Genomic DNA, 26,743 nt, shown 5'->3' with positions numbered 1-26,743 from the left:
ATCTTTCTTGTACAGTTCTTCTGTGTATTCTTGCCACCTCTTCTTAATATCTTCTGCTTCTGTTAGGTCCATAGCATTTCTGTCCTTTATCGAGCCCATCTTTGCATGAAACGTTCCCTTGGTATCTCTAATTTTCTTGAAGAGATCTCTAGTCTTTCCCATTCTGTTGTTTTCCTCTATTTCTTTGCACTGATCGCTGAGGAAGGCTTTCTTATCTCTCCTTGCTATTCTTTGGAACTCTGCATTCAGATGCTTATATCTTTCCTTTTCTCCTTTGCTTTTCGCTTCTTTTTTTTTTTTTTTAATTTTATTTTATTTTTAAACTTTACATAATTGTATTAGTTTTGCCAAATATCAAAATGAATCCGCCACAGGTATACATGTGTTCCCCATCCTAAACCCTCCTCCCTCCTCTTCTTTTCTATTTGTAAGGCCTCCACAGACAGCCATTTTGCTTTTCTGCATTTCTTTTCCATGGGGATGGTCTTGATCCTTGTCTCCTGTACAATGTCACGAATTTCCATCCATAGTTCATCAAACACTCTGTCTATCAGATCTAGTCCCTTAAATCTATTTCTCACTTCCACTGTATAATCATAAGGAATTTGATTTAGGTCATCCCTGAACGGTCTAGTGGTTTTCCCTGCTTTCTTCAATTTAAGCCTGAATTTGGCAATAAGGAGTTCATGATAAACGGAAGGAAAAAAAGGGGTAGGGTTGGTGACTGGAGGAGTCAGTATCTATGTGCTAAAGACACAGACGTGTCTTCTAACATAGAGGGAAAATATGATGATGCAAGAAAGAAAGGGGAGGAGCTTTGATCTATATCCTTAAGCTGGCAAGAAGGGAAAGGACCAAACACAGTGGGATTAGACAGGGGGAGGGGCTCTTCATCAAAGTCTCTCTCCAGGCTCTGGGGCACAAGGGAAAGAGAAACCATTCGCCATGTAAGAAGGAAGAAGAGTCTTCGGAGGTCAGGCAGGTTTCAAGTAGAGCAAGAAGGTTGGAGAACAATCAGAGAAGCTGAGGATCTGAGAGATTTTGCTGATAACTGACCACATGTCTTAGAAGATAAGGTGGAATAATTTAATAACGAAATTAGTAATAATAATTTTCTGGCTTAACATGTCTCACATTAAATGCACACCTACTATTTCCATCTAGTGCAACCCAAGGAATGGTGTTCTGTTTCCAAGCTGGAGGAAAGACCAGGTGAACATACTGAGAGAGAATTTACAGTGCAGTTGCTAACTTTTGAACTTAAACCTCTACTTCTCTCCCACCTTTGTACACACACACACGCACACACACACACACATATCCGTAAAGTAATCGGAAGTATTATCTTCTCTTAATCTGTACCTTGTAAGGATCCTCAGGATCTACCCAGGCCACGTGAAACATATGACGAATTTCCTCTGCCAGTCCAATTCTTGCTCCACTGTTGGCTGCTACATAGATGCGTGGGATGCCCTCTGCCCTGGCAAGCTCAGAAGCTCTGAGAAACAGCAAATCCTCTTGGGGTCCAAAGGACCCAATTCGGTAAGTAATGTCATTGCCAATAACAATGATATCTCGGCCGTCTGGATATTCTGGACTTTTAAGGGTCATTTTCCAAGCTACCATGCCAATCTGCAAAGGCATAAACAGACAGACAAATCAATACAAGCTTCTTACATGCAGAATTTTGTTCCAGGCTCCTTGAAGATATCAGACTGAATGCAGACACAACCTTTGTGTAAAGATATGCAATGCTAAAGAGCCAAGCTCCCTGTGGGAAACTAGAGCAAATATTCTAGCATACTTTTCTAAGATTATGTTGAGAACAGCTGGTTTACTATGTATGTATCTCACAGCTGTCTCAATTTCTTCTTTGGGTTTGCTCAAAGAAGATGGAAACACCAAAGTCTAAATGCACTCAGCATATGTATGGAAGAATATACTGTGGCCCTGGGAATTAAATCCAGGATTCCCTAACTTATTACCTTATTTTGTGAGATTCTTTCCAAGAAACCTTTAACATGTAGGAAAGCAGAAAGAGGACTACTTCTCATGACTGTACAACTTTTATAGTCCTTTCATAGGGCTACCCCCGCGGCTCAGTGGTAAAGAATCCGCCTGCAATACAGGAGATGTGGGTTTGATCCCTAGGTTGGGAAGATCCCCTGGAGAAGGAAATGGCAATCCGCTCCAGTATTCTTGCCTGAGAAATCCCATGGACAGAGTAGCCTGGAGGGCTATAGTCCCTGGGGTCCCAAAACAAGTCAGACATGACTTAGTGACTAAACAACAAGTATTTGATAGGAATAATGGCAACATTCTTTACTGGCTTGCTTCAGGTATCTTCTATTTCTGCAGGAACTGCTATATCTCAACATTGCCTCCTCTGAGCACCTCCTGTCGCTTTCTCCCAACACCAGAACACCAAAGGATGCAAGTATGCAAGTAACCGACCTCTTGCTGCACTAATATATGTAAATCTCTGCTCAGTGTTCAGTAGCATCTGTCCAGCCACACAAATAAATGATACTGACCTAACAGGCGGGGGGGACATGTCTCCTCCCAAACCCTCACAGCCCTCTCCTCTCTTAATCCCCTTCCAAATGAGAACTAGTCAATCCTTCTACTTGTTTATTCGCTAGTTCCATTTCTTTTCTAGTCACTCATACCTCAGTTACGGCTGCAGTTGTTCACGTCTGCCTGTCTGCTTCCCTACACCTAGATAAGTAATGTTTTTCATTCTTTTTTCTGCCCCCCTCCAGAATCTTTCTGTCTACCCTGCTTCCCACCCCCACCACTTGCCCCCAAACACAAAGCCTACCAGTGAGCGATCCTGGTCCTGCCTAATGGAGCCCAGCCACATTCGCAGCCTTGGGCCCTCATCCCCGGGCTGCTGCGTGTCACCTCATTGGGGAGCCGGCCATCAAGAAGGGCCATTAACAGATGTAAATAGCGGCATCCCTGGAAAGCCACATGCATCACCCAGACTCGAGCGGGCCAGTGATCATAAGCTCTTGAGTACACATTCTTCAATCCAATTGCACATCCGCTGTAATCAGGCTGGTTGAAGCTTTCCACACAGCTATTTGTGATTCTCAGCATTAAGAAATATATATACGAAACACCCACAGATAAATATAAGCTATTTAATATATACCATTGGCCAAATACAAATCAAAATGGATAAAAATCCAATCACCTTCGGAAGTAAGGCAGTATTACACTATCTGCTCATTAAAGACAGAGAAGAGGAGGAAGAAACAAGATCATCCAAAAAAATAGCACAGAGAAACTCCAAATATCAGGTTAACTTTGGTCTTTTTTTTTATTTTTAAGAAATTGATCAATATAATGCCTGTGTGGGGAAAAATATTTTAACTGCCTTCTCATGTGGCCCTCTAAACCCAACACTTCTTTTGCTTTTCAGGAAGGAAAAGCTATTCCCTGTGAACACATTTGTAACTGGGAAGGTTGGGTTTCACACCAAATTTTATGGTATTTTAACCTTTGCTACCTAGGCCAGAGCCACTTAGATACGAGCCCGGAAGAATCTGCTTGAACATTTGCATTCTAATGCAAACACTGTGTCCAAGTGGCACTGGGCAAGCAAATAACACTCTTATCTTTTGCTATTACCTGGGGACTCTGTGTCACTTAGGCAGTCAGTTCAGCGATTGGCCAGGTCATTATGCTTACAATATTGACTTCTAATTAGGTGTCAATACAGCAGCACCAAGAACATGCTACTCTTTATCAATGTCTTTTCAAAGTGTGTTCCTCATCGACTGTCCCCCTCCCCACTTAAAAAGTACCAGTACAGGATAGAGAGTGTTGTCTGAGTCTCGGTACAGTGAGATTCCTTTTCGATTGAGTTTTGAATAAGCACAATGGATAAGTATGTAAGGAAGCATCTGTTGCTCAATTTTTAAATTTTAAGTTATATTTAAATTTAAATATATTTTTATATATTTAAAATATTTATATATATTTATATAAATATATATGTTTATATAAAAATATTTATATATATTTAAATTTAAATTATATTAGATTTTACTGCTAACTAAATGATGGGATACATAATGCTGAATGTAGGTAGGGCTGGGGAATCAAACAAGCTCAGATCCACATCTAAGCCCTGCCATTTATTAACTGTGTGACCCTGGGAAATTCACTTAACTTCACTGAGCTTCAAAGTCCCCATGTACAAAATTAATATTACCTATGGGTTTGATGAACAACTATTAGAAGCAGTAATCTATAATATTAACTTTACCATAGGAAGTTTTCCTTTGTCTTTCCTCTCAACCTATGCAAATTTTACCCATTCCATAAAGTTCACTCAAATTCCATTTCCTCAGAAAGCTTTCCCTAGTCTGAAGTGATCCTTCTCTTCCCAGATCTCCTACTAAGAACTTCATGTAGAGAATTCATTTGATAATTATTCACAAATGGATTAGGACTGCTTTTAGTTTGTCAGCTTGAACTGTCATATCATCTGCTTCATCACATAACAGGACTCCTACACATTCCTACACATAATATGGAAGTAATAAATATATGCTGGTTCCATAGTCATTTCATTTTTAAAACGATAGCTGGAAAATACTCAACACCAAGAGCCTAGAACATCATCCACAATTTATCTCTAGGAATCATATAATAACAGTATTAAAATATGATTAAAGTATTTTATTTTTTAAAAATAATAAGAATAATAGCTACCATCATTTGAACACTTATGTTGTATGATATTATAAAAAGTGAAAGTCGCTCAGTTGTGTCTGACTCTTTGCGACCCCATGGACTGTAGCCTACCACGTTCCTCTGTCCATCGGATTTTCCAGGCAAGAGTACTGGAGTGGGGTGCCATTTCCTTCTCCAGAGGATCTTCCCGACTGAGGAATCAAACCCGAGTCTCCCACATTGTAGGCAGACACTTTACCGTCTCAGCCACCAGGGAAGTCGTATGATACTATAAATGTTAACAAATAGTAATAATAGTTAAGAGATTAAACCGTAAAGTCTGTCTTGGTTCAGTTGTATAGCCTTGGACAAGTTGTAGAACTTTGGACAAGCCACATAACCTTGTGTAGCCTTAATTTTTCTAATTATAAAGTGGGGATAATAGTATCCTTCTGGAGGGATCGTTGAGAGGAACATCACATTAAATTAGTACCCAGCCTGGCATATAAAAGTCCTCAAATAGTAGCTATTATCATTATTAACTTAAAAAACCATTATGATTGCCATAAGAAAACCAAGGCACAGAGGAATGAAGTAACTTGTCCTTATACCTAGAATGAATTACTTACTCTTCAAGGTATGAGTCACAATTACCGCTACTAGAGAAATTAAGGAACCATGTTCCAGTCTAGTGCCACTGCCCTTAGCTGAAACAATACAGAAAGATAAACATCAACTGTGACACAGACATAAACATTATTGACAGCTAAATGCAATGTATGGATTGGACCCTGGAACAGAAAAAGGACATTAGTAAAAAAAAAAAACAAAAACTGGTGAAACCCAAAACAAAGTCGATATCTTATTTAATTGTATTGCACCGATGTTAATTTCTTAGTTTTTAAAATTATACCATGGTTATATAAGAGGTTAATGTTAGGGGGAGCTGGGTGAAGATTAAAAATGGGAACTCTATGATTTTTATAACATTTCTGTAAATCTAATATTAAGATAAAAAGCAGAAAAAATAAATGTCAAGATAAAAACTTTTCTCGAGGGAATATATTGACTAGTGGCGTCATTGCTAGTGTTCTGAACAGCCTTATAAAACTATGAACAGTATCTTAAAACACCCATGATGTAATGATAAATTTTAAGAAGACAGCAAGGAGATCAAACTGGTCAATCCTAAAGGAAATCAACCCTGAATATTCACTGGAAGGACTGATGCTAAAGCTGAAGCTCCAATACTTTGGCCACCTGATGCTAAGAGTTGACTTACTGGAAAAGACCTTGATGCTGGGAAAGACTGAGGGTAGGAGGAGAAGGGGACGGCAGAGGATGAGATGGTTGGATGGCATCATCAACTCAATGGACTTGAGTTTGGGCAAACCCTGGGAGACAATAAAGGACAGGGAAGCCTGGCGTGCTGCAGTCCATGGGATCTCAAAGACTCAGACACGACTGAATGAACAACAAAGGATAACAAAATTGCATGCGTACCCTAATAACAGAGGAAGAACGAGGCAGTGGTTAAGAACATAGATTCAGAAACCAGCTGCAATGAATCTGAATCTAATGGAATCTGACTCTGACAGAATAAAGATTCAGTCTGTTTTCTAGCCACATAAACTTAGGTAAGATATTAATCTCTATATGCCTGAATTTCCTCATCAGTAAAATGGGGTAATAACAACCTTGTCTGCTGTGAAGACAAATACATGTTACATCTCAGAATCTTCTACCTGGCATATAGTAAGCACACAGTGTTGCAACGCACAGACACATACATATACACACACTCTCTGTCTCTGAAAGCAAAGCATGCTGGGGAGTGGAGTGAACACAAGTAAAGAAAACAGCAAAATGGGATGGTACTGTAGGACGATGGGACTTTGCATTTGTTTCCATTTTCCAAATTTCTTTAATATGCTTATGCCTTGATAATTTAAAAATTTTATAATGAAAGAGGGAGATGGGACTTCCCTGGTAGTCCAGTGGCTGAGACTCTGCACTCCCAATACAGGGGACATGGGTTCAATCCCTGGTTGGGGAATTAAGATCCCGTATGTTGTAGGGCACAAAAAAAAAGAAAAAAAACACTACAAAATGTTTCTTTACTGGGTAATAGGTACATGGGAGCTGATATTATTAACTCTGTTTTAGTGTGCATTTGAACATTTTCATAGTGAAAAAACAAAATTTAAGGAGAAAAAAAATTCTCACCAACCTAACAGATTTCTCAAGTTTGAGAGGAACTGATACTAGGTTTTACTCACACTACAACAGATCACATTTATATAAAATTAGAAAGAAGGGAATAAACATACGAAAACATAAAATCAAGACTCACTTTAAAGGGAGCAGAACATCAAGAACTCTGTTGGGGCTCTCATCAACTTTTTTTTTTTTTTTTTAAGAAATGCTCTGCACTGATGTGGTATAATGTAAACATATGCATATATAGGTTTATACAATATTAATATCTCTACCTGAGAAGTAACTGCTTCAGTGTTTTTCTGGTCTGATGGTTAAATACATATTTATACTTTTAAAGTCAATATTTGTACAATAGACAAGAACAGTGCCTATCAGCTAAATACATATTTAGGACTGCACCACATGTATTACAAACATGTACTAAAATCGAAAGCTCATATTTATACAGAGCCTTTCATCTTGAAGGGGGCTAAAGAGCTTTATAAACATATGTACATAAAAGGACGTTTGCCACTGATAGGCAGGCAAGGTATCACTTCACCTGCTCCCCTGCTCCTTCCAGCAGTCCTGGGTAGGAACGCATGGTGTCATCAGATGCAGGTCTGTGTCAGCTGCGGAGACACATAACACAATCACCCACACTGCCGTGCACAGTCCCTGAAAAGGGGCTGCAACCTGAGCTCAGCAACTGCTCTCCTCCAGAGCAGAAGCATCACGGCCATTTCCAGCTTTGTTTTTTATTTATTCCAGCTTTATTCTCTACCAAACTCAACTAATCACTTGACAGAATTGAATTTGATACTGGAAATGGTTTCTGAATGCAAAATACTTTCTGTCTGATGATGAAAACTAGGTTGAAAAGCGCTTCCCTCTGCTCTTGTTCGATTTAGAGGGAGAGAGGGGGGGAAAAAAAGGGGTCACAACATTCAGGAGAAATGATTCAAAATATCCTATCTAAGAATAGCTTTGTCTCAGAGGATTGGGTCATTACTTCAGAAGACAGTCGTATTTGCCTCCCATTTAATTAGGACACTGTTAAGTTTTTCAGTCAAATTACTTTATATGGACAGGGTCTATCTATATTATATACACAATGGAGGTTTTATATTGAAAATTCTGTAACTGCCATATAAAAGCATACACAAGTGTGATAATGTGATCAGGAATATGACATTCACTGATTTCACCTAAAGCCAAGCTGCCTTGTTTATTAACTTAAAAATAACAACTGAAGGAAATTCCATTCCTGAATCCCCTTGTTTTTAGCTCCTCTCTCCCTCCAACGCTTCTATGCAATGAAACCTAGTGAAATGGACACTCCAGGATGGACAGCTAAGGAAACAACAAAAGGAGAACACGTAGCCTGAAAGGGGCTTGGGTGGGTTTGTGGTTTTAGGAGCCTCAGACTCAGGCTTTTGGGCCCTGGCAGTGCCACAGACTTCTCTGACCACTGTGTCACCCAGGCACAGACTCACCCAATGGTTCTAGGCACTTACAGCCAGTTAGAGTTTCATTAATATAGCCATAATTCATTATTTTAAAAAATATCTAATTTCAGATTATTTTTGATAACAGAGCATTCCAATTAGTAGGCTTCTTAGGTTCAGGATTATCCACCTAAACTAATTACCTTAAAGTAAGAAAGGGAAGAGGATCAAAAGAGTTACTGCGAATAAGGTGAGGATAAGCAGAAATAAATATCTGTTTTCTTTATACAAGTTCTAAGGAAGAAAATATTTCTTTGGCCACAGTCGGATCCTGGAATAAACACACACCGACGAGGGAGGAGGGGGCTGGGGAGGAGAAGGCAGGCAGAAGAGAACAGTCTTATTTAACTGTTTTTATGTGGGTAAAATGATTTGTGCCACAGTATTTCCATAAGAAGTGGGGCCATTATTTTCCTGTAGAAACACATTTGGTTTGAAAAGTATCACTGGACAGGACGTGAAAATCAAACCGAATGAATTATTCACAACCTCCGATCAGAGGTGATCATTATTTCTGATGCTCCAAACAGTGATTAGGATTCTGCCCTGAGATGTCATTTTCTCGCTGAGTAACACCAGTGATACAGAAAGGCATTATCTATCTATCCATATATGTATTTTTTTCTCCTGGGAGGACCTTGGTTTAATGTTACTATAACAGATAATAAAAACATGATAACATTAACATTTATTCTGATGGTGCCCATAAATGCCATTAGTCTGACACAAAGTGTCAACACTAATCATGACCCAAAATTAACACCCAAATTGACATCCACATTAATTGTACTATCAGTGTGAACAGCATGTGCAAGTGTACACATGCACACGTGCCCACCTGCGCTTTCCAAAGCTGCTGTTGTCACAAAGTAAAACAACAACGTTAAGCTCAATAAAGAAATCTGAAGGGAAAACTACGGGGCGGAACGGGACAGGAATTTGTTTTCAGGGATGTAGGAAGCGTCCATCAGGTCTAGCTATGCCGTGGGAAGCAGAAAGGGAACGTCTTTGCCTTGCCTGCCCTTCTTATATCTCCACACTTTTGAGTTCAGCTATAATAATATCTTTCTATATGGATTTAGATACAGGTTAGAGTGTGGCTGAGACGCTGAAGCTTTATTTTCCATGCTGACAATCTAAAAGTTGAGTGTTTCTGGCAAAGCCTCCAGTGACTTTTGTGCTTCTATCGCTAATGCCAGGAAGATGACCATCCAACAAGGTCCTTGGGCAGATATACAAAGAATCCTAGAATATGAGAGCCAAAACAGATGTAGGCAGCCTCTGCATCATGAAGGTCAAAAAACGAAGATCCAGAGAGAAGCAAGCTGAAGTGGAGTTCCTTTTCAGACAGATAACAAAATGCTACCTTTCCTCCTTCCTTTTGTATGTTGGGTAGAGTATTAAATCTTCACTTTTAATTGATACTAACAAAAAACAATTGCAGTTTAAACTCAGAACCTCATGGGGAAAAAATACCTTATGAAATATTAGAAAATACTGTATAGGTCTTAAAAGGCACATTTTTAAACCATAAGGAATTATAATATTTGACTTAATCTGTGCCATTCAGAAAAACCATGGTGAAAATAATGTCAATGCCTTTCCATATTGTCTTATCTGCTGGATATCATGTCCCATTGCCTAGTGTCGTATGATCACATAAAAGAGCTGAAAACAATTTCCTTAACAGCTGAAAAACTCTCTTTTTTCATGCTTGGATAATTCAAAAATGGCTGAACAAACTTACCTCAACCCTTCTCAAAAGCGATGAAAGGATAAGAAAAATATCATTTTGAGAGCAAAAAAACTTTCTTCTCAGAGGCTAATTCTTCAAAAATGTTATCAAGATTAGAAGTAATCCTTTTAAACAGGGGAATCATTTTTTCCTGTACTACATATGTACATGAAACCACACTGATTTTTAACACATGTATACAAAATGTCTTAATACACATACCAATTTTAAAAAATACAGGCAATGGAGCACATACAAGCCAGTGGTATTGAAAGACGGGGCACGGGGTTAATAGGTTTGATAGGGAAATTAACCAAGCTGGCCTACTGCAGTTGAGGAAGCCTCACCTATGAACCATGTAACCGAATGCTGAACTCTGATGCTCCACACCACATCTCACCCTCTGGTGTCATCTGTTGCTGTCCTGATGCTCATTATTGCCTCTAGTTGGAGCTGTAAAATTACTTGTCATAGGGTACTATATCACAGCCTTTTTCTGTAAAGTCTTAAAAATTAAGATGTATGAAAATGCTAGCAAGTATATCCTTTTGCTTAAAGGCTATCTTTAGGATTTGCTTTTTTTTTTTTTTTTTAAGATTTTCTGTTGTGGACCATTTTTTAAAAAGTCTTTATTGAATTTGTTACAATATTGCTTCTGTGTTTTTTTGTTGTTGTTGTTGTTTTGGCCACGGAGGCACGTGGGATCCCAACTCCCCAAGCAGGGATCAAATCCATGCCCCTGGCATTGGAGGGTAAAGTCTTAGCCACTGGACCACCAGGGAAGTCCCAGGACTTACTTTTAGAAAGGCATGGAGGGGCCCTCTCCGCAAGTGCTGCTTTGGTTGGCCAAGGGATACATCAGGATTTCCCAAGTTAGTCAAGTTCATTGGGCCTTGGTTTGCTACTAGTGAAATGAGTCAGAATCAATGAGAAATCTCCAGCTCCAATGACAGGCATTAAGAGGGAATTTGAAAAAAACTATACATATCCCAAAAGGGTTAGGAATTCATTAGAAGTAATTCCATGGCAGGAAGACCTAGCTTTCAAAATTAGCCTGTTTTTCTCATGAGGGACTCAACTTTGGTCCTGAAGATCATTTCAAAGACTTGTAACTAAATACGCTCTCTTAGAGGCTAAAAGAAGAAATGTACACAATAATTTTAAATAAAACTATCTTACCATGTATTTCATAATATGTCTTTTTCCATACTTGAAATTCCTATCTTGCTAGGCTAAAAGGATTCAAAATTGGTTTTTTAAAGTCCTTGATGAAAAATAAGGTAAGTGCCAAGTATGAATGTTTATATGTCATCAGTGGAATGTGATAGTTTTCTGCTGAGGATCTCAAAGCACTTACAAACACTCTTCCATCTTCAGGGACAGATTGGTGGCAAGGACCATTAGGCTCTTTTTATAACTTGAACACTCAGTGCACAGACCATGATCCTGTTTTTCAGATCTGCTTTTCTCAGGTCTATTTCACAGCTCACCTTCAGCATGCTACAATATAAACATTCCTCTTTTCCAACACATATCTAAAAGACTGATATGGACTCAATTTCCACACCCAGCATGAAAAGGTAAACTGATTTCAAAGGAATAAGACAAAAGCACAGTAAAATACACTCAAATCAGCTTCCCATTCTGGAGCTATTCTGAGGTTAAATCGAGTAAAACAATATGCAAAGGCCTAATGTTAAACTAGAAAAATATTTGGGTTTTGTTTGCATGAGAAATGGTCAACCCTTTCCTTACTCAAGCCCACAAATACTCTCTCCAGTCAAAGGATAACGGGTCCCACTAGGAGCAGAGTCCAGGAAAGCCCAAGCAATTCCTTTGAGGGTATGGAAAATGTCAACCAAGTGAATTAAGATAGAGGGTTATGGTGTTTTTTCTAAAATAAGAGGTCCTTTGGGTTAAGAGGTCCAGCGTAAGAACTGTCAAAATGGATCTACTAATTAATTTCTTCCAATCTTTCAGACGTATATAAGCTTACCAACTTCCTTATCCAACTCCTACATTTTATTTTTGTTTTTATACTCAAATGAGAGATTTCAAAGGACTATGGCAAAAAATCAGTGAGGCGCAGGGTCAAAATGGTAAGATTTGTTTAAGCTAGTCAATACATGTAGAGATATTTATCATATCTCTCTTCCAATTTTTCTATAGGCTTGCAATATTTTGTAGTAAAAAGAAAATCAAAGAGATGCTTATACTTTGGTAGAACTGGACACCAGTGCTTTGCCAACAATTACATGACAACTAAATGTGGGCTGGGCTGAGCAGTTTTAGAACTGAATTCCTAATCACCACCATTTCATTCCTCAGAATATAAAGCAGAGCTGAAGCCAAGATACCAGTCAGAATGGCAGCTAGCCTTTCAACTTTAACTTATACTACTTTTTTCCCTCTTCAATCATCCCCTAAAAAAAATGTTTCCCGTGAAAATGTGCAGTCATGATATAAGATTCAACAGATCTCCACCCAAAGGGTTAAAAACACAATGGCATGTTCTAGGAAAATGAGGTAAAGCCCACCAGACCAACTGGAAAAAAGAGAAGGATATCACTAGATTTGCCTCCCAAAGCAGGACAATTCAAGAGTCTCATCTGAATGCTAGACTGCTGAGAAGGAAAGACCCTGACACCTAGTGCCCATCTGAAAAAACGAAGTCTTGGAGCCACTACAATTTTAAGCCTGGTAGTGTGTATGTGGAGGTGACCATTAAATTGCATTCAATTTGGGACACACTTAACCCCCAGAAAAAAGTTTAAGGAAATAATGAAGTGCCATGCAAGAATTCCAGTCTCTAACTACCAATCCTTTTCAGAGTACGCATCCTAAACCTAATTATTATAACTGCTTCTAGACAGAGCATCTTCTTCTTATCACCGTTTTTCATTATGACAGGAGCAATCAGAGGGAAGGGATGGATTCATATTGTTAAAAAGCCTGTGTTCTGAAACAGTAAGGAAAACAGGGCCCTCATTTCTATCCACACTACTTTTGCTATAAAAGGTACCTGTCTATCGTATCTTTCATCATTGCCTGCTTTGGAGATTCATCCTGTAGTTCACAGAGAAGTTTAAGGACATTTAATAAAAGGATGCTAATAACATTTCAGAATAAGTAAGAACTCAGTTTCAAGAAGGCCAGTGCTTTCTTTGTCCTTCCGGGCAAAGTTAAGTTGTTCTCCGTCAAGTCGGTTATCAGCCGTTGGCTTGATCTTAGCCTGAGTCTTTTAATAACAGGATTTGGTGCGAAAAGCAGCTGCCTTGGATTGTGAACTGTTACTCAAAATGTTCCCACCTGCAATTACAGCTTCCAACAAATGATCAAAACAGATTAGCAAACTGGCAGGAAAAAGAAAACAATTCCCCCCAAATTGAGAAGTGGTGACTTCTTTTGTATCCAGGTTCAACAGCACACACTCATCCAGGCTGGGTATTTACATACAGTGCCCATCAAAGGAGCGTGAAATCAGTTTAGTCTATGTTGCAATCACATTTTCCTCAATTTTCTTCTTTACTTGAAACTATTAGGAAAAAAAAAAAATCCTAGACAACTCATCTTTGGAGCTATTTGCAAGGAACACAATTCACAGATTTGGTCTACATCTTTTTTATTCCTACTCTAAATTCATACTAAACGCAATGCCATTCAAAATCTGACAATGAGAAAAATGTATTCTCCTATAGCTTTCATCATGCATAAGGTGGCATTCCTTCAGTTACATCTCTCGATGGGAAAGGGACAACTATGAAAATAGAAAACAGACAGCAGCTAACACCACCTCAAAAAAGCTCTCTTTCTCTTGCTTTTAACACAGCCGCAGTGTTCGAAATGCAGGTCACATCTCCGCTGAAACAGCCAATATTCTTCCTCAAATGGCAAACAAGTTCCCTAAAACTAAATGGAACTGAATTGTTCCAAGTTCTGGTTCCATCACCATTTTACCTATTTACTGTCCTGGGGGAAAAAAAAATAGGGGAGAAAGACTGCTACCCACCTAGCCGATGGTCTGCTAAGTGCAGGCTTTCTGCCTTTGATTATGGGGAGAAGCATCTCAATTCATGGGGAAACTCTGCAGGAATCTCTTGTTTTACTTGTACGCCTTATATCCATGGGCTGGCTTTGAAACCCAGAAACTCCAGTCCTTCAAGGTAATGCAGTACCACCCACCATGATGACCTGGTGGAGCCGCCACCTTTAGAGAACACCAATTATGATGATTTAATGTCTATGGAGCATTGATGCTTTTACATCGCGCCTTGGCTCTTGGAACACTAACAGGTCATTTTTTTAATCCCTGTCTTTAATACAACTATTCCTCAAGGCTCTGTTCAGATGCCCATTCTCTTTGGGACTGGACCGATTTGCTCCCGATCTCATCAGCATGAGCTCTTTTCCTTCCCCTCACATCATTCTTGGGATAATATGTAGAGCGCCAGGCTCATGACAAACTTGTCTCTTTGGCCAAAGAAAATTAAATCGCAATTGCTGAAAGTCAGCTTGCCCTGATAAAACTGGGCTCGGCACAAGCAAATACATCCCCCTGCCACCAGCTCGTCTCTTAGGCAAGGCTGTCCCTCTGAGCTCTGACTGCTGAAACTCCATCTTCAGACTGGTCAGTCTCTCAGTGGACATGCTCCATTGTATGTCCCAGCTCTCAGTAACAGTCTGATACTAATAACCCCGACCTCATTCCTGTCATGTGGGGGCCCTATAATCTAGCGCTGGCCACTGACTGACTTCACCAGCCACGCCGGGTATTAGTCACTAACTGCTCACCCCTCCAGAGCTCAAGGACTCAAACAGCAAGCTAACACTCAGCTTCAATCCTACTCGGTCATTCGATGCAAAGGAAAAGAGGACAAAGAACACAGGCAACGAGGAGGGAAAAGAGTAGGACAAGATGAAAGTCAAAACTGACGAAAAGCAAAAAGAAAAAAATTTTAATACGATTAGATTTCTGGATTTCAAAATTATTATTAAAGCACTGAGCAAAGGAAAACACATGGTCTACTGCTCATAGCCATAGTGCTGTGCCGTTAAGACATCCCTTTTCCACCAAGGTTTGTTGCGTCTTTAAAGGGTTAAAAAAAACCTTTAAATTTTTTTTTATTCGTGTGTGTGCGTGTGTGTGTGTGGGTGGGTGTCTTTGGGTACAGAGTCCCGTATAATAAGACTATTTGTATTCATACTGGCAGAGTAAACACTACATGTTCATGCCCAGGCAGCTCTGTGCTTGTAATTTCAGCAAGAACAGAGCTCTGTCCCTCTGGGACTTCGCTATTCCCCCAGTCTCCACTCGCTCAAACACAGAATGAGAGCTGAGAGAAAGCAGGACAGAAAGATCGTGGCAAGAGGTTGTATACGGTGCTGCCGCTAGCTTCCACGTGGCCAAAAACCTCATTTTGTGTTTTAATTACATTAGTTAAGAGCGTTTTTCTCTCAGTCCCATGTTCACAAGGGTGCCTTCCGTTCCTGAAGACGACACTGTTCAATGAATCAGAATTTAAGTCTGGCACGATGAGGCTTTTCTTTCTGCTGAGGGCTTCACTAAGCAGATGCTACGCACAGTGGCACACACCTCTGCTGCAACTTTGTGTGCCAACAAGTACGCATATACCTACTCTTGTCAAAATTCAATACATCCTGCCTCCCCAGCCTCTCACTTCTGCTAACTGTTGAGGCATTAGATTAGAACTCCTACAAGTCCAACTGGGTCCAATGCTCGCATCCATCTTAATACCAAACGATTTAAATTTGGCAGCCCTGGTATACTTAATAAATAGTCATGCACCTTGTACGTTTAGCAAAATTTTTTGAAAAAAAAAAAAAGATATTGAATAAAACAGGAAATAATTGCATTTATCTCCAAAGGTCTACCCAGTCTGTTTATGGTGAACACTCAGGTAGAGATTACTCCTTCTAAGGGACCAGTTTTATCTAGGGATGAGTTCTAAGGTTAAAATAAAAACATATCTCATTTTAGGCTTATTACTATTGTTATCACTGTTGTTATAACTGTACTTTAGAAGCATAGTTAGAATCAGGAAGAATCTCAATGCATGGGGCAGAATATGACTTTACATCATTATTAACAGTGTTCTAGAGGAAAGAGGGATCTAAAGCCAAAAACACATGAGTCACAGGTTCTCTGTTATCTCCTTCGATGTTTAAACTCCTGGTTCTGATGGAGTCCTTTTATGAAGAAAATAATCTCTCATGCTCACAACAGCACTAGATAAAATCACCTGAGCATGAAAAACATACTAAAAACCATACACCAGTAAGGATCCAAATAAGAAAAAACATCCAGAAATATTTAAAGGCTTTTATCATAGAAAAATCTCAGAATCTCAAACATGTACAAAAATAGAGAAAATAATCTATTCCTGTGTTTCTATCACCTAGCTTCAATTAACAACTCATGACCAGTCTTGTTTCATCTGCACTCCCACACGCACATCCCTACATACTTTTGAAGCACTCCTAGACATTAGCTCATTTCATCGGTAACTATTTTAGTACGCATCTCTAACAGAAGACAATACTCTTTGTTATAAAGCAAAATTGTAATACTGTTTAAAAAAATGTAATCTTATTATCACACCTGAAAAATTAAGGATAGTCCTCACTGTCCAGTCTGTGTTCTCTGGCTAAAGAATTCTGCCAATAGGACTACAACTTCTACTTCAATAAGACTAGACTACTTCTACCAATGCTGCCTATGCCACTCAGATCTTATTTATACTATTTAATGACCACCTCCTTGGAAAGTTGGTATTCGTGGGCACAGAGATAAGAAAGGGGGGAGGGGAATCTCCAGGACTTGCCTCATTTCCTCCTGGAAGCCTGTTCATGTGAACCAGTTGACCTTGATCATCCAACACGAGCTCAGTGTACGTCAGTATGTCTGAAGGCAGAGGGGGCGGTGGAAGGAATGCTTGGGAGGACATAGATTCCCAGAGTTTGATCAGGGACTAGAGGAGGAGAAAAGTTTGACTAATCAGTAACAATCAGCATTTCAACATGAACAAAATAAATATTAAAACATGGTCAATTTAGTTTTGCTCTTTCTCTTCCAAGCATTCTACTGAGCATCTAAATGTTACACCAAATTCTAGAGTTCTCATTCTCCATTAAAATAGACTTGTAATTATTTTTCACATAACATTTTTTACATGCCCCAAATCAGATGCTTTGCCAATAACATTAAACTACTGAGGGATCATGAATCAGTAGGAGACCATTAACAAACACAATGGACCTAACAATGTCCTGGGAAAATTAAAAACTAAAGTAGCAGCAACACCTCTTTAAAAAAAGGAAGAAAAATCCTAGAGAAACTTAGCCATAGAAAAATAACCAGGAAACTGACTGACACTCAGCTAATACAAAGCAAACCCAAGAACACAAGGATAGAGTTTCTACTAGAGGTTCAGGGGATGCATGCTCTAGTATATTTTCAAAGCTACATGTCCATACGTGGGAATTAGCTCACTAGAGGTGGATGACTGTTTGTACATATATAGATCGTCTGCTCAGATATGAGAGAACGGAGACATACATCATTTTTAAACCATTCTGATGTCCATTTCAAATTTCATATTACCAAAACGAATGCGGCATGAAGTGGGAACTAGTTCGGTTGTTTTTCTGCTTGACTCAGAGCAGCATTTAAATCCAAGGTGATTCATTCATACCTACAAGCCCAAATCACTGTGCTTACGTCTATTCTATAGGATAAATTATATGGAAAGTGATTTCTGTTTATGGCGCCAGCACTAGGGAACAGAATCAACACTCAACTTATAGGCTGACAGTACTAGTAATACTGAATGAAGACAGCTATGTGTCGAGAGAGAGACCTTGTAAACAAATGGCTACATAATGGAAATCTCTCGTATTTCTGAATAATACAGGAATTACAAATAGACTATTTACTAAGACCACACATATTACTTTATTAAAATTCAAATGTAGTAACGCTGGTATTTTTGACTAGAAGAGTTGGGAAAATTCTATATTCATAGATTTTTTTTTTAAGGACAAATTCAGTATTCTTTTGATACCTTCTTCTTTATCTGTTGCATTTTCTGCTGGTGATATACCTTTCTTGCCTTCTATTGATGGAAGAAAAATCTGCAGCCTAGACATGATTCACCATACAGATCAAAGGAATTTATTTTCATACGGAGGATGAGATTCATAATGTCGTATTTTCTCACACTAGTTTTTTGTTCCACTGTAATAAATCTCCCACAAAAGAACTGATACTTTAAAATGTGTACCATGCACTCTATATCCATTTGTATATGTTATATACTGATTCTCATCATATTAACCTAGGCTATCAGTTAGAGACCTGGGTTATTTTGGAAAATGAGAACCAGAATTTCAAACCTCTTTTTGACTTGAATACAGGCTTTGGAAATAGACACCTGAAGGTAACTCCTCACAGAGGTCATCATAAACTACCATCAGATGTGCGTAGTCTGTTTACTCTTCTCTACTCAACAGAGGCCTCTATCCTCATCATTCTTCCTGTTCATTCATAAAGAACCATCCACCATCTGAGCTAGCAGTCTCAACCCCAGAAGACAAAGAAGTGAGAACAGCGTCAAGACAATTCCTGCCTTTTGAAAGTGTCCTATTTCAGTGTAAGCTGTATCTGATGAAAATTCAGGAAAAATCTTGTCTCTCTGGCACACGTCAGAGCCCGCACCCCCAGGTAGCCACCTTTACCTGCCGAAACATTTCTGGGATGTCATATATGTATGTTGTCCCTAAGGACTGTGCCTGGAACCTCTTGGATTGAAGCAGGTCTTTGGTCACGTACGGAGTGTTGATTAACATTCCATGTAATGGTCCCTGTTTGTCTCCATATGCCTGAAACATGATCTGCAAGAAAAAGAGGATGGCATGGGAAATTAAAAGACAAGAGAAAAAAAAAAATCACATGAGTTGCCTAGAGGGACTTTTTTTCCACAAATGCTATTTCTTGAAACACATTTTTGGTGAGTTGAATAGCTAAGATACACCTCTTAACATTCAGTACATGGTACTCTCGCCTCTACAGATTAACCAACTCCAAAAAATGGTATGTAACCAACCACAAATCACACGCTCCTCCTCTCACTTTTGAATTAGTGGAAATCAACGAGAAAGCACCAGAGTAAATTTCATGTTTCAGAGACAGACTGATAATGCTTGCCTGTCAAAATGACTTGAATCCCATATTCAGAAACAAAGGTCAACTAACCAACTAAGCAGTCCTGGTATTTAAGTTGAGGAACAGCTAGGCACCAAAGAGAACTCTGTTCTATCTTCAAAGATAGAAGGCCAGGTCAAGGCTCTACCGGGTCACCTATACTTTATAGTCCACTTCGTAAGTACAATTAGCTACACAAAGGCTTCAAAGATTTGACACAAGTAGATTTTACCCATCCATCTAGCTAGCTGATTCTTCTGATCTCATAAGACAGAGCCTTTAGTAAAAAATATATATATTTTATTAAATATAATACACATATATATATATTTCTCCCAGTATACTGTGTCTACAACTAGTGAATAGCTCCTACAATACCTATATTTGTCACATAATAAAATCACACCAGTTTTTAATCATTTTAACTCAAATACTTCTAGAAGAGTACCTCATATTTCATATATTTAGATAGTTTTATTTGCTTATGAATATTTATAAGGGATGCCATTATTTCAATTCAATTAATATTTGTTGAGTGCCCAGGGCTTGTATGACACTAAGCTAGGCACTTTATGCATGAATACATAAAACATAGATCCCCAGTGCAGTGAATACAAATGGACACTGGGAAGTGAGGGTATGTGTGTATACCCACCTATCTCTTCGGGCCTAAAATATATAAGCTTAAGTCTACCATTAATGAATAGATTTGCAGGCCTGCTAAATAGGCACCAGGAGAGGATGAGGTATTCTCCTAAATCCTGGGTACATTTCAAGTAAGTAAATCGTTAGCCCTTTAGATCAAAAGGAACAAACGTGTTCTACTTACTTGTCAATCAGGTCCTATTCTGGGCAAAATCTGTTGTGGACTGCTTAAAGACCCACAGAATCGAGCTCCCAATCCTCTTCCACAGAGCTAATGATGAAAGTCCCCAGGTGAGAGGTAGAATTAGCAATGTCTTAGTCATATGGGAGGCAGAAATAGAAATGTTCCAAGAGATCTGAAGTTTTAAGTGAGGCTAGGGTGTAAGTATGTAAAAACTGGACTTAGAAGAAATAACCCAAGTCAAAATAAGGGGAGGAGAAAAAAAAAAAGCAAAAGCAATAGGTTCTTGAAACTACTGGGTTGGCCAAAAAGTTTGCTTGGGTTTTTACATAAGATCCTATGGAAAATCCAAATACACTTTTTGGCCAATCCCAATACATTCCTGTCTTACTAGGAAAGACAAGACCAACAGGTACAGTTTTTGCAAGGTCTGGAATAAAGTCAAGCTGGTCATTCAAGCAACATAACTCTGTGGACTGAGAAAGCAGGTTGGAGAAAGCTCTCTGGGTACTTTCACTGCTGGTGGGAATTTAACGGGGTTAAATTAAACTTACTACGCCTCAGTAATTGTACTCATAGATTTACTCAAATGAAAACAAATCTATACAAATATTTGGAAATCAATGTTCACAGCAGCTTTACTCACAATAGCCCAAACTGAAAAATAAAACTTCAGATGCCCATCAACAGGTTAATGAATATAAAAATTTTGGTATATCCATAAAATGGAACACTACTCAGCAACAAAAAGGAGCATACCCATGATTCATACAACATGGATGATTCTCAAAAACACTACCTTTACCAAAAGGAGCCAGACACAAAATAGCACATATTGTCTAACTTCATTTATCTGATATTCCAGGACAGGCACAAATTACTCTACTGAATTAGAAGGCAGATTGGTGGGTGGCTAGGGCTGAGGAGGGTACCTGACTGCAAAGGAGAACAAGAGAATTTTTGAGGGTGTCAAGTGGTCTCTATCATGACTGTGATGGCGGTCACAAGTGTGTACAATTTGAGGATAAATTAAACTGTACACATAAAATGAGTGCCTTTTATTACATCTAAGTTCTATCTCAATAAAGATGATTTTGAAATGTATATTTCTCTCTTACACTGAACATTGGAAATCAATGGACTTATGTAATGGATTACTCAAATCTCCCTACTCTGACTGCCTGACATCAGTGCTCAGGATAGCTAATACCACAAAGACTATACAAGGAAAGTTAAATAAAATGAAACTCAAGCCAGTCAACCTTGCTTCTTGTTGACAGAAAGAATGAAAAATTACTCTTGAACAAGAGGTTGATAACAATGGATGGCCCTGGAAGTCTCCGAATGATAGATAACATAGATAACTGTTGTAACAGATACACATTAGATATATTAGATATATTATATTAGATAGTTATCTATCTATGTTACCTAATTCCATTTTCTGCTATCATGGCCACAGTCATTAAAAATTGATAAAGTATATACTTTACAAATTCATGAACATATGTACATATTTTATTTATCACACACCTGTTACCAGAGGCCATCAAAAGGGCTTCTCCTGGAAAAAAATCTCTGATCCCATACAGTCTGCTCCCTTAGAACCATGGACTTATTTTTTAATGGCACAAATCAAATCATACAACAGAGAAACTAATTATCTGTCTTCTTCCATCATGGGTAAATTTCTTGAGAAGAAATATCACTTTTTACCTCTGTATCCCTACTGCTTGATACATCGTAAGTGGTCAATAAATGTTAAATTAATGAACAAACAACTGAATGATACGCATGGTCCTATGCTGTTTTAGATTTGTGTAATGACACACTAGAGCACAGAAAGGGGAAAAATAAATTGCTGATAAGCATCAAGGAGGTTTTCGGAGTGCCAGAACTGAGCTAGAGGCTTTCTTTTGTTAGCTCCCTCCTCCAGCTGTGGGCTCTTGCACTCGCACTTGCCAGTGGCCACTGGATCTCAACTGAAGAGCCGGAGGGAGACCCCTTTCTCCAGGGCTTCCTAAATACACAGGACCCATGGTAAGAAGGGAGCTCCCTCAGGCAGAAGGCAGCTCATTTATTTTTCAAATACTTGTGCCAAACATAAGACACTTAGTGGTGTCTGACTCTTTGAGACTCCATGGACTGTAGCCTGCGAGATTCCTCTGTCCGTGGGATTTTCCAGGCAAGAATACTGGAGTGAGTTGCCATTTCCTTCTACTAAACCCTGAATAAAGGCATTTGTGCCTCTCATGCCCCTGTGTCACCACTGGCCAGCATGAGGGAAATCTCAGAGCTTTCTAATAAAAGAAAGGACAGGGGGAGTAGTTATGAAGAAAAAACATATTTATCAAAAACATTAAAATCTCAAGTGGCCATCTTATTTTTCACAAGAATAGACCTGCCTTGAAGCCACTGTAGAAGTTAATTAAAAACATCACTGCCCATGGAAAGCTTTGACTGAAAATGTCTTTAAGGTTGTCTTGAAAAACATCAAATGCAGCGAAAATTATTGAATACTCTTTCTCTTGCTCACCCCTTGCACTCTTGTGCGCACTTTCTGTTTTAACTGTTCACTTCTCACAGGATAGATTTCTCTGGCCATCTAAGTGGGAATCAAAGCTCGAAATGAAAGGTCGCTCAGACAACTGTCCAAGCCCAGAGTTTTAAGATTTGTCTTCAAAATCCTGGCAAAAAAGTCTTTTCTTACTGCTGTTCCCAGACTTAAAAGGACGTAGATAAAAACAAGAGACACATAATCTCTTCATCACCCAATACATAGAATAGACCGAGATCTTATGTACAGATACAAAGGAGCAAGTTCATCCTTTAACGACAAGAAAGGCACTTGCCAAGTTCCGGCCAGAGACCTAAAATTAACATCCCAGTTCTTAAAAAGATGTGAATAATGGTGAACGAAGCTCAATCCTGTACCATAGCCAATGGCCCAAAGATTTAGAAACTAAGGTGATCAAACAGATTAAAAGGGAATTCTCTGTTATCATAGAACCAATCTACTTTGAAAGTCACTTTTCATTTTCACATTCTCAATTCTTCTACCTGAAAAAATAGGTTAAAGTTTGCCACTTTGCTTTTTTATAGATATATGATACTCTGAACTCTTTGAAGGCAAGACAAAGTGTATAAGTGCAACAAAGGGTAAACAAGATAAAATCTCTGCTTGATCTTGCTCAAGCTATTATTATATTATGTTGAAACTTCTTTCTTTGAGATATTTCCCACTTCAATAATTCTCCTTCCTTTCCTTGCCAAGGAAATTCTCCTTCCTTCCTTGAGTGGTCTAACTAGGCTGAAAACAGGAACAAGGACAAATCAGATCAGAGAAGACAAAATTCTTCAAGCAGCCCAAGAACCCTAAATCACACAATGACTCTGGAGTCAGGTTCACTTGGCACCTGTTAGGGCTCCCCAACTCATGACCAAAGGTTAAGGGTTTCGAAACATTCAGGATTATGACAGAGGCGCTGCTTATGAGGCAAATGAAGTGTTTCAGGTTCATGCAACCATTTAAGCTGAGCGAGGATAACCCCCACTAAGTGGAAAAATGGGATTTGTGAATTTGGGTCTTTCTGTAACAAGGACAAGTGGCTTCTCTCTGGGGGAACCAAGTCAAAATTTTGAGGAGCCTGCTTAACTACTGTACCTGTGCTGTCCTGGAATCAGTCACTTCCTTGTACAGGCTGATGTCCAAGTAATAGCCAGACTCGTTCGTCAGGAAGAGGCGGATGGGAATTGCTTTTCCAGTTGGTGTCAGGCGAATGTTGATTTTCAGTTCTGCCTGGAGGACACGCAGCTTCCACAGCCGACTTCCATAGCGCATCACCATGCTCCGCACGGATTCCTCAATCTGACACAGACACATAACCAAGCACAAAAATTCAGTGCCTTGTAACCAGCACCTGACTCAGGTCTGCCCATCTTTGGGAAGGGAGAACGGGAACAGACCCTGGTTTCTGGAGATGTGTCCTCCACGTATTCCTTCCAAAAAGACACACAGTTTCTCCCCAACCCTACTCTTAGAACAAGTCAGGGACAATTTCATGCTGGCCTGGCATTTGAGTGGTTTTCTCTGGCTCACAACACCCAAATCTGTGCAACTCCCTTCCTCTTTCCCAACTGTATTCATATTCTATGCCAAAGATCTGCAATATCTAAAATTAGAAGCCATGGGATTTAAGAGAAGGCCCCAAATAAGAATAAAATCTCTAGTTAAACCGCTATTAAGTAGCATTTATATGCATGGTAACTACGTTTCATTGCACTTTCAGGACCTTAAATCAACATAGCAATTATCACCATGAGCTTTTTTCCATACAATTTTATTAAACTTTATAATATACGTTTCTTGGTAAATTGCACAAATTAAAGAAAGGCAATTTGTAGGTGGTGCTAGAATGTTCTCTCTAAACAGAGCTCTGAAGCTAGGTCACTGCTAAGTCCAACTAGGATTTAACGAGATGGGGCAAATGTTCCCTCATTTTTCTTACCTTTGTACCAAGGCAGCTTAGTGGCCCTCATTTTTAGGGTTTGGTGAGTTATTTTAACCAAATGGCCTTAGATGTGATTTTTCCTTATTGACAGACTAAAGCAAAAAAGAATTTTTTTATTCCCAATATGGCTATAGGCAGCTAAGACATACTACTCAAAACAACATTTTCTTAAATGAAGTATCTCTCTAAAATGCTTTCTCAATGTCTTAGAGAATTTTTTAAAAAATCTCATGCCATCCTTCACTTGTGACTCTTTGGAAGTATGTGCCACTCTTGTAGTTTATTTCTGCTCCAAAGAATTTCAGGTTAAAATGAGTTTCAAGGAGTTAACATCTCTATTCCTACACTTGCTTGTTAACCAAGAGATATCTATCCATTCTTTTTTTTGAGGGAACAAAAGTCAACAATTTCTAAATAGAGGAAATTGACAGCTATCTATGATTAGAAAGACAGAGTTAGGGCATATGAGCATTTGGAGTAGAAACAGAGAGGCTGACAGCAAAAACTCATTGAGGAATGCTAAGTCATATCTACAAATATACTGATAGAGTGTCCAGGGCACGTTTTAACTCTCCTAGTTTCATCAATCCCAGGATGCTCAAGAGAACCTTTGCTTAAACCGAATGATGCGACTTTGTGAAACTCAGTAAGTAGCCCTGACCTCGGCTTTCCTGGCAGACAAGGCAACTAATCAGTAGTTTGAGTCTAGAAGAAAAAAACAGTAGAAAATGATTTCTCGGGTCTTAGACGCTAAGTTCAAAAAGCAAAAGTCCATGCCTACAATGGCTCTTGAGAAAGAGGTCTCCTATTCAAATATACTGGTTCTCCTATTCAAATTCCACAATATCATAAAAAGGTTAGAGGGAGTGGAAACAAGAGAGCAACCCGTCTTTACTACCCCTGGGATAAAAGAGTACAGAGTCCCCTTGCTTTCCTTCCTTAAATTATATGGAATGCATTTTAGAATAGAGCCTTGGGGAACAAACCAAACATTGTTATGTGTGGAATTCCACATCAACCAAATTTTCCTCTGTGGAAAAATACTAATGAGAAATAGGTTAGACACTTTGGGAAGGTGTATTACTGCTCAAAGGCCATCAGATGACCAGTAAAAAGAGGCAGTAATTTTGCCAAAATGCCCAATAATAGCAAAGTTAGTTATACTAGATGAGAAATCCTAGGGAATTAAACAAAATAGGACTGCTATTATGGTAAATATCGTAAAATATCCAGTTACCAATGGAAGAAGAGGAAAAAGTTTTACATTTTTGTACTGCTTATAAGTGACTATCAAGATAACATCAAACCACCTTCAGTGTTTTAGACCTTATACTTAAATGGATGTATTTAATTATATACAAATTATATCACAAGATTTTTAGTGGCTTATATCTCCTGCAATACAATGGACTAGATACACTTTTAAACTATATCCATGAAAGCAAACAAAACTATGAGTTAATATTTAATGATTACATTAAAATGTATGTATCAATGTAAATTAAACATAATTATAAGTTAAAAACGTAAATTAAAATGTATGATTATGAAATTTCTACTCACAGCTAAGTCTCATGGTAAATTATGATTGCTTTTAAAAATTTTAAATCACTGTGTTTAAAGGTTATTTACTCAGAGATCACTACAGCAAGGGAGTCAGACACCATCACATGCTTTTCAGCAGAAATTCAAAGGCAGGTAGTGGAGAAGTAAAGCTTCATAGTAGAACAAAGAGACACCTTCAGTTTTGAGGTATGCTTTCAATGGTTATATCAAATTTTTGATATCATCCCAGAAACCCAGTCCTAGAAGCATTCTGTAAACTTTAAGGATCGAGGGTTCAGTCACCTGACCAAGAAAGTACCTGTTTCCAGGTCCAAGTGCAAACAAATAAGAATGACTCTCTCTGCTGTGTTGGCAGGTGCTGGGTGCAAAGCTACAGAGAAATGTACCTTCGATGGGTCCATGATGACTGTAGGAACAAAGTTGAGGAAGATGTGGTTGCAGTCAGTCCGGACATTTGTATTGTTAAAGGCGACTTCCAACTCATCCATGGCT

General features: G+C 38.8%; 1 protein-coding gene across 1 annotated transcript in view; it reads right to left on the bottom strand.

The window, feature by feature from the left end:
- The window catches only part of ACACA (acetyl-CoA carboxylase alpha), a 288,539-nt gene that overhangs the window by 73,138 nt on the left and 188,658 nt on the right, over positions 1 to 26,743 (bottom strand). The window contains 5 exon segments of the mRNA XM_010861548.1: positions 1,363 to 1,632; positions 16,971 to 17,117; positions 18,883 to 19,038; positions 23,839 to 24,042; positions 26,638 to 26,743. Coding sequence (XP_010859850.1) covers positions 1,363 to 1,632; positions 16,971 to 17,117; positions 18,883 to 19,038; positions 23,839 to 24,042; positions 26,638 to 26,743 — 883 coding nt within the window.

The sequence above is a fragment of the Bison bison genome, unplaced genomic scaffold (assembly GCF_000754665.1).
Source record: "Bison bison bison isolate TAMUID 2011002044 unplaced genomic scaffold, Bison_UMD1.0 scf7180017864472, whole genome shotgun sequence".
Classification (NCBI taxonomy): domain Eukaryota; kingdom Metazoa; phylum Chordata; class Mammalia; order Artiodactyla; family Bovidae; genus Bison; species Bison bison.
This window is presented reverse-complemented; position numbering and strand designations above follow the sequence as displayed.